Here is a 9,900-nt window from a genome sequence, read left to right on the forward strand (position 1 = left end):
CATGAAGTCAGCCTCATAATAATAAAGAAACAAGTCAGCAAGTAGAGGGGCACAGTTTGTTCCCATTGGGATGCCGACAGTCTGTTGAAAACCACGTCCTCCGAACGTCACAAATATGTTGTCAATCAAGAAATCAAGCATCTTGATAATATCGGATTTATCCCTCCCTAAGACAAGATACTTGTATCTACGTTGGCAATTCTTTTTTATGAAGCAAAGTAATACCAACTCTTTTTATTTATCTTTTAGTTTGGAATGTGGAATACTTGTGTAAAGAGTAGAAAAGTCAAATGTTTTAATACTGTTACAAGATGAAAGAGAGTTAGATTGTATGTACGCTAAAAGATCTTTGGAATTTTTAAGTATCCACATCTGATTCACGCCACCTCTAGAATAGGCAGTTTCACAATAACTTTGAAGCCCGTCTTTGATTGCTGATATAATAGATGTTAATAATTAAGAAAGGGGTTTCGTGGAGCACTTGGAGCAATATACCGTTGTTATAAATGTCTTTTAGAAATTGATACAAATATGCATGTTTTAGTGAGCACAAATGAAATGCCAAACACATCAACAACAATTTCGAACGAATTGCAATTCTCTTGTGATTTTACCTAAAGAACAAACTTGTAATATAAATTTATCTAAATATGAGCTGGACAAGCCATCCACTGTATTTGTACAGAGTAAATACCGGTGTCCGACCATGTGCTTGCCTGCATGGTAAAGCCCGCTTTCGTTATGCTCTGTACATTTGATGAAAAACGGGTATTGTGGTTATGGTCAATATCCAAAGCTGTAGTCCCCCACACAACAGTTGGTATTTCAGCAAATGGTTCATTAAAATGGATAACAGTAGACGCCGACTATGCATGACCTTTTGCATCAGCAAGGTGATGATTTCCTGTTTGACCTTGAATTAAACAAATTCCATAGCCTTATAATCGTACAATAAAAATTAATGATATCTGTAAATTACAAATTATAAGGATAAATTCCATAAGAATGATATGTTTTACATGCATTGCTATATAATTTAGGGACTTATCATTTTTTACCTGGGAAGGGGGGGGGTCATTTTAAAATCAAACACATAAAATTTTCTTGACCCCTCTATAATATTTCACTATTTTTATTTTATCCCCCCTTAAAAAACATCTAAAAAATGTGATCCCTCCTCTATTAAATATGCCAAAATTTTAACCTGCAAAACACAGGCACTTGTTTCTGTCAATATTGGGTTTTCTATCCATACCTGTACGAAAAAGTGATTTCATTTTCTATCCATACCCGTACGAAAAAGTGTACGGGTATAGATAGAAAACCCCATATTGACAGAATCAAAGTTTGCTGCAAAACACTTAGTATGTTATTTCACAAAAATATTGCAAAATGAAATATTCTCAGTGGATTGAGTCAAAAAACACATTGAAGGGAACATTGCCATTAAATAGGGCACTTCAATAAATATTAGCACATTTTTAGGTAGAGCAAGCCAGTGCTTTGAGAAGCTTTTTCTGACTTTATTCCACTTATTTTTTTTTATACTGGACTATAAAAAAAACTTGATTCTAAGTAACTCTGCCAAAAATATACATTAACAGTAACTACTCATTATTTACTGAGAGAGATCATATTAATTATATGTCACTCTCTTGAATGCTCCTTTAACTTAACTTTTACCTTAGGCCTTATTGAAACCTTCATTCAGTTGGCAAACTTTTATATGGAGTAGTTCATGCTTTCAGCTTGAACAATTCAATGTCTCAGTTATTGTCATATTTCATTAATAAATGTGTGATGGTAACCCCAAAATTTTGATTTATTAGCCTGAGAAGTACAAATTGTGAGGGAATGCGAGGTACAATGTATATGTATATATCTGGACCAAAAGGGACCTTGTAATGAAATCAAAAAAGGTACATAAGTGGTGTTTGTCATATCAGAATTGTCTTTTGTATCAATATTCATCTTTGTATGCATATTAGATGAATATTTGATCATTTTCCGGAGAATTGTTTGCTCTTTACTATATCCTTTCACGATGTAACATGTTTTGGATTTTTAAGATACAATTTTGCACAAATATCTATTGATTTTGATTTATTTTATAGTTAATTTCTCTGAAACTATTAAGCTGATTAAAAAAAAAACTTGGCAGTAATGCTTGTTTATCTAGTGATCTAAATGAATGAAATATAACGACTGAAATATTCGGGTTATGAAGCACCTATTCATTTTATATAACCCAAAATGACAGCTAAGTATTTCACCAAATTTCGAATGATGTCTAACTTTAAAATTGTGTATGATTGGTGTTAAAATAGATTTCGATACGACTTTTATTATGTTCTTCTATACGTTATTTCTCTTGATGTAGGTTAACTATTTTTTTCCATGTGCAAAAAATATTGATCACCCCTTTGAATTTATAAAAAAAATTGAACCCCCCTTTTCCACACACAGAAAAAAAACTTGATCCCACCTACATTTTGACCAGCCCATCCTTCCAGATAAATAATGATAAGTCCCTTAGTCTATTTGTCGTTTGAAATTGTAAAATATAGTCATTGTCTGAAAATTCCATTGCTAAATAATCTAAATCGAAATGATATATTTTTCCTTACATTTCGTCTAAAGAAAATCATAGCACTGATTATGTTAGTGAATGTATGTAAATATTTGTATATAAAATATTTTGTTTACCAATATGAATAATACTCTGGTTTAACTTACGAAAATTAAGACTTAAATTGATCGGAGTATTATGGAGTTGACTAATACTACAAATAGCTCAACATGCAGACTTCTTATATGTTTAGGTATTTCACATCCAATTTTTTATGGAAATATTCTTTATAAAGCACAAAGGTGTCAGTATTCAACTCAGAAACTTACAAAACCTTTGAATAGACTTATTAAGAGGGGACATAATTACGATACTGTTGTCAAGTCATTAAAGATTGCATAGTTTGGTGTTAATATTGAGTCACTGATAAGGTCTTTGCGTCGGAACTAAACACATTTATTCTAAAAACAGTTGTTGGCATGACACGGGTTATGTTCTTCTCATATATGTTATGATGGTATGATACTAAACCCCTAACGGGAAGGATTGTGCCTGATGTTCATATGATGAAATCATAATCTTTCAGTCAGTTTAATTGAAGTCTGGAGCTGGCATGTCAGTTAACTGCTAGTAGTCTGTTGTTATTTATGTATTATTGTCATTTTGTTTATTTTCTTTGGTTACATCTTCTGATATCAGACTCGGACTTCTCTTGAACTGAATTTTAATGTGCGTATTGTTATTCGTTTACTTTTCTATATTGGTTAGAGGTATAGGGGGAGGGTTTAGATCTCACAAACATGTTTAACCCCGCCGTATTTTTGCGACTGTCCCAAGTCAGGAGCCTCTGGCCTTTGTTAGTCTTGTATTATTTTAATTTTAGTTTCTTGTGTACAATTTGGAAATTAGTATGGCGTTCATTATCACTGAACTAGTATATATTTGTTTAGGGGCCAGCTGAAGGACGCCTCCGGGTGCGAGAATTTCTCGCTACATTGAAGACCTGTTGGTGACCTTCTGCTGTTGTTTTTTTATTTGGTCGGATTGTTGTCTCTTTGACACATTGCCCATTTCCATTCTCAATTTTAGTTTATAATACAGAAGGACTTTGTTTTCAGTATATTGTTCAACAATTATAAAAAAGAATATGTAGTACGATTGCCTATCAGACAACTCTTCAGGAGAGACAAAATGACACTGAAAGTCATATTTTCGAACCTAAATTCGGATTTTAAAATAGATATTATTACATGAGTTTTAATCACCTTTTCAACGAGATCCAATTAGAAAAGCACTTTTAAAATAGGAAACATTTGCAAACCATCTTTTTAACAAAACTTGAATTTTCGATAAACCTTACGATAAGGGTTGTTTACCACAGGAATAGAATACCGAAACTGTAAGTGACAAAATCCTTCAGACAAAATGTTCATTAATGCTTTTCAATTTCGTATTTTATTTGACCTTCTCTATTTGTTCCATTAAACAGTCACTGGTGAGTCTTTTGTAGACCAAATGCGTGTCTGGAGACATCATTTTAAATCTGCTATCTATGATGAGTTTATATACTTACATCCCGGATTCTTTGCATTCACTGAAATAAAAAAGGTGAGTTTATTAGAAATGTATGTCATTTGACTGTAAATTTACTTAAGACTATGCTATTTTATAACAAATTTTGGAAACCTTTGTTTGCAAATATTTTACATGAAAGATTGCCAATATGTTAGGATTTGAGTTGTTGTATAATAAAAATGTATCACAACATTTGGAATCGATTGCATGCTGTCCTTGCCATATGTGTTATGGAGGTTAACTCAAATAAACACAAATGTAAATTTAAAAGTCAGAAAGCAAACAATGTATAACATTTGCACCACAGGGTTTATGGTATTGTCGACAATTCATATTTCATCATCAGTTAACTAAATGCTGGACATTATTGTATGACCCGGTTGTTGGTCACCTCTGTCATGTTCATTAGTTTCGGGGGAAACTAGCGGTAGTTTAGATAAAGTCCAAGTCGCTGGAAAGTTTACATATTTATTTCACATCCATATATTTCAAATATTAAAACATAACTGAATAACAACATAAAAACAAATATAAAATACAAATTCAAAAGACTAATTGACATACAGAAATTGAACCAATCAAATATCTTTTTATTAAATAATATTAATTCGCGTTTTGCCGAAAGCGGGGATAAAGGATTAAAAACATGCTTCGTATAAGTTTGTCAAGAATGGCTTTCTGCAGTTATCACTTAGTGTCAAATTATCTATATTCTTAGTTACAAAACCTTGTATCTTAAAGACGGATATAAATCTTTGATAATTAATCTAAATGAAAGGATTATAGTTAAGTGTAAAATACAAGTAACTTTTGAATAGCGTAAAATACAATGAACTAATAAATTATTAAAACGCATTGACGACTCGGAATAATTGATCAAAAGCAAATATTACAAAAATATACAAAATCCTAAATGTGAACTTTGAACGAACAATTGTCGGGTCATATTACCCCGTCGCTCCTTATCTGATACTCCCGTATCAGCATGTGTAAATTATGAACGAATGATATTTAAAATGCATACAGGAAAAATGAAAAAGAGCAACATCGTATTTACATTATTTACAAGCGCGCTATTACGAACATTTGTCGTCTAAAATTTTCTCTCTCAAAATATCTTAAAAGTATATGTAATTAAATATAAGTGTGTCTAAATACCAACACGAATAAATCACGAATCAATATGTATAAAACGAAGTTTGTAATATTTGTCACCACGCAAATAACAAATGAACACTGTGTCTCTTTCTTTCATAAATTCGATACTTGAATCTATATGGGAATATACCCAATGTCGAAAGTTTGGAAAATTAAAATCGTTATAAAATGTGTCAGTGTATAAGACTCAAAAGTATGATTGTGATGTTTATTTATACTGATAACATCCCCCAGTTATGTCTCTATAAAATTAAGTATAGTGATCCTATTTAGAACCAGTACGTAAACAAAACAAAATATCTATGAATATCATACATTTCCCAGCGTGTTTGTGAAATAAAGTGCATTTTAAAAGCAATTTACAAACGTTCTTGCTTCGGTTAAAATGACTTACAGTAAATGCTAGGTGTTGATGTTTAAATATAGTTAATAGATAGAGCATCAGAATGAATAGCATCAATATTAAAAATAAAGAATGTGTAATAATTGTCCATGAGAAAAAAAATCATCGAATTCCAAATAACGTAAGAGCTATCACCTTAAGGTACCTGTCTTGTATCACAACTCCAGTTTCCGGTGCATGTAAAAACATGGAGGGAAACAAAATAATGCATTTTTTCTGAATTTTTTTTTGAACTTATTTTTTTCTGTTTGATTATAGGTTTAAGCTGAGTTGAAACATATATATATAAAAAATCTTGCATCGTTTGGGGATATCAATCCAGGATAGTGGAAGGATATCACGTTTACTGGAAGTGGTGCGGCCTAGTAAAAATAGCAAACAGAAAGTAGAAAAAAAATGTTTTGACTTCAGGATTGCGTAACTTTTTATTCTTCGTGGCAAGACCCCTTTTTTCGATTAAATCACAATTTCACAATATTACATACATAATATGAACATAAAATTTTGTTTCTATATAGGATTTATTTTTTTATTTTCAAAGATCAGTTGTTTTGCATTTAAGCCTATGGAGCAGTCAATTTCAAGACTACAACCTTAAGGCAAGGTAAGCTGACAACGTGTCGAGTTATGAAATGTTATTACACTGATGGTTACGAAACCTCTTGCCCAAATCATAAAATTTGACGGATATTTTACTAAAGTTTTCTTTCACGATGAGATTTTCTTGTAGCTGGGATAAGGACTGGTGATACAAAATTCATTCATATAGAATGAGACGATATGGTTTTATGTTCGGCATAGACCAAATAGCTGATATTATTTTTCAGTCTATAATCAATGGTTTTATACTAGTTTTTTGGGGTGCCCTATATAGTTCGTTTTGAGCCAAACTCCGAATTGAAGACCGTACTTTCACCTATAATGTTCTTTCTATTACAAATTGTAATCTGGAATGAGAGTTGTATCATTGGTACTCGTACCCATTTTCTTATATCTATCAACAACAAAGGAACAGCAACACCTCCGGTAATTTGTTCATCCGTGAACTACCACTGTATATGAAAAAAAAGGTTTTACCCATTTTCTGCATTGCTTGAATTTGTGCTGATTGGTTGTTTCTGTCACGTTCAAGTTGGTTAACCTGAAGAGCAAAATCAATACTTCATTACCTTGTCACATCTGTATCTGTCCCAAATGGTATATGTTGTAATCTTTAATATATGAATTGAATTTTCAATCATTGAATTCATGTTATATTCAAACATTTACATCAAAATCGGTATAAAAAAACGTTCGCATTGCTATTATGATAAAATTTATTATACTTTCCTATCTACTTCAAAAGTTCAGTAAAGAACGGATGATCTCGCGGAATCAAATTATTTACGTTTCGTAATTAATCTCCGGATAGTGAATCGAGTCATGCTGAATCATTGTACTGCAATGTTGGCACGACAAAAATGGATGAGTGTGGTGTAATAGAAAGAAAAAAAATCTTGTACTGATTCAAATTGTTTTTCAATATTGGGTTTGATAGGTGCCAGCTAGTGTTTTAAAAAAACAATATTGTTGTTATTTTACTTTTATAGACTGTTTGAAATAATATACAACGCTTCGAGAAGCATACGAGAGGATAGAGTCACAATATGTAGACATCAATGTTTATCTAGGACATGTAAGGAATCGCTTTTGAGTATGACATATGGTGGTTTTTTTATCGTTGTACGATACAATTCCTTATAACAAAAATATTATGCCTTAAAATTTTTATAAACAAAAACACCAATATTTATTTGTAACACTGAACCGCGATTTGGTTAAACAATACTCGCTTACCAGAGGCTTTTGATTCAAAGAATCTGAAAGGTAAAGTCAAACGTTGAAGATGATTTGAAATCCGACTCAATAGTTACTTACAGTACTCTGTAGTTTTAATACTGTACTTTGCAACTGCGTTATAAACATGTCTTTGTCTGTAGTCTGCGAAGTTAATTGTTGTAATTTTACTTCAATGTCATGAAGTCTGGAATCTACATCAGTGGGAATATTTTCGAGAAGACGTTTTTTCTCTCCAATTATCATAACTGTACAGTATGCCAAAACATAGAGCACACTTAAAAATTGTCTGGCTGACATTATTATAATCCTTGTGATAAGCTTGGAATAATGCGGACAACTGCGTATATTTATGAAGATATGATAAGACGTTGTGACCTATACACCTGATTAGAAAATTGTGTACATTATTAATATCAGCACAAGGTCACACACAAATACAAAATGCTTTGCTTCATTTAGAATTGTCATCGCGTTATCAAGTGACGATTTCAAAATAACAAGATTTCAAACGAATCGAAACCGGTTGCATTGACATGTTAAGCGTTTCCTACTACTGTTTCTATTTCTTTGTACATCAGTATTAATTTCCGAGTTTTCAACACCGATAAACTACAGCTTCATCTTAAAGAAGCCAAACATATCTGTCAAACTGAATAAAAACCTAAACATGAATTAGAAATTCTTGTTTCTGTGGTGTCCTTAATATTTATATAAAAATGAGGGAATTTTTGACATTTTTACTCTTTGAGTATGTTTGTTTTGTTCATTAATCGTTGACAATGTAATGGAATTTGATGCGACTGTCTTTAAAGTGAGAGGTTTAGCTAAGCTATAAAACCAGGTTCAATCCACCATTTTCTACTTTAGAAAATGCCTGTACCAAGTCAGGAATATGACAGTTGTTATCCATTCGTTTGATGTGTTTGGACTTTTGATTTTGTCTTTTGATTTTTGATTTTTCTTTTTTGAAATTTTTCTTGGAGTTTAGTATTTTTGTGTTTTTACTTTTTTTTTAATGATTTTCCTTCAGTTTTTCTAAAGTTCTTTTTCTATACGCCTTTCGGTGTTTCTTTGTAACTTATTTCTTTCTGTTTTATAGTCATGATCATAATGATTATAACACAATTTTGACTGCTGTACCCCTACTGTTGACATGTTTACCTATTATGTCTGTTTGTATAGTTCAAACATCGTTGTCAATATAATAGAATTAATGCGACTGTCATACAAGTAAAAATGTAACTAGCAAACATCAGGTTTTAACACCATTTCCGAAATCAGAAAATATCTGTCCTGAGCAAACTATATGTCATTTGTTATCCATTCGTTTACTTTGTTTGAGCTTTCGATTTAACCATTTGATGGTCCCGTTTTGAATTCCCTTCGGAGTTCAGTACTTTTGTGGTTTTACATTTTAGACAACTATCAACCGGCGATATAATAAAGTGGTAGTTTGCAATTTTAAGCCATCGTAAAGCTTCAACTATGACAAAGCCAATATTGTGTAGCGGCTACAAAATTGCCCCAACATTTAAAATGTTATACAATTTAGACGAGAAAAATACAGGACTAATTTGTAACAAAAAAAAAATAACAATTTACAAAACACAAATCAATAGACATGGGACAGGCACATGACTTACTGTGCGGGAACCATTGAACTACTGTGCATGGTCAGGTTACCTCAGGGAACAATTGCACTACTGTGCCTGGTCAGATTACTTCAGGAACCATTGTACTACTGTGCATGGTAGGTTTCCTCAGGGAACCATTGTACTAATGCGCATGGTCAGGTTACCTCAGGGAACCATTGTACTACTGTGCATGGTCAGGTTTCCCCAGGGAACCATTATACTACTGTACATTGTCAGATTACTTCAGGGAACCATTGTTCTTCTGTGCATGGTCAAGTTTCCTCAGGGAACCATTGAACTACTGTGCATGGTCAGGTTACCTCAGGGAACAATTGCACTACTGTGCCTGGTCAGATTACTTCAGGAACCATTGTACTACTGTGCATGGTAGGTTTCCTCAGGGAACCATTGTACTAATGTGCATGGTCAGGTTACCTCAGGGAACCACTGTACAACTGTGCATGGTCAGGTTACCTCAGGGAACCATTGTACTCTTGTGCATGGTCAGGTTATTCATAAAGATAGACAAGAATGAGATTTACAGATAATTTAGTAGACTGAATTTTTTTCTGAACTCATTTTTTTCTGGTTGTTGATAGACTTTTTAAAAAATCTTGCATCTTTTGCAGGGGCGGGTCCAGGTAAGGGCGTAATGGGCGTACGCCCCCCCTTTAAAAAAAAAAAAAAAAAAAAAAACCTATCGTTATAATCTGCTAGTATTG

General features: G+C 32.5%; 1 protein-coding gene across 1 annotated transcript; it reads right to left on the reverse strand.

Moving 5' to 3' along the window:
- Positions 1-728: 728 nt before the first annotated feature.
- LOC134726979 (uncharacterized) lies at positions 729-7,894 on the reverse strand. The gene is made up of 4 exons (XM_063591373.1): positions 7,623-7,894; positions 6,783-6,846; positions 4,143-4,163; positions 729-913 (listed from the first exon to the last, which is right to left on the reverse strand). Exons 1-4 carry the CDS (start codon positions 7,839-7,841, stop codon positions 867-869), a joined length of 351 nt encoding a protein of 116 aa, XP_063447443.1. The 5' UTR covers positions 7,842-7,894; the 3' UTR covers positions 729-866.
- Positions 7,895-9,900: the final 2,006 nt, after the last annotated feature.

The sequence above is a fragment of the Mytilus trossulus genome, chromosome 7 (assembly GCF_036588685.1).
Source record: "Mytilus trossulus isolate FHL-02 chromosome 7, PNRI_Mtr1.1.1.hap1, whole genome shotgun sequence".
In the NCBI taxonomy this organism is placed as follows: domain Eukaryota; kingdom Metazoa; phylum Mollusca; class Bivalvia; order Mytilida; family Mytilidae; genus Mytilus; species Mytilus trossulus.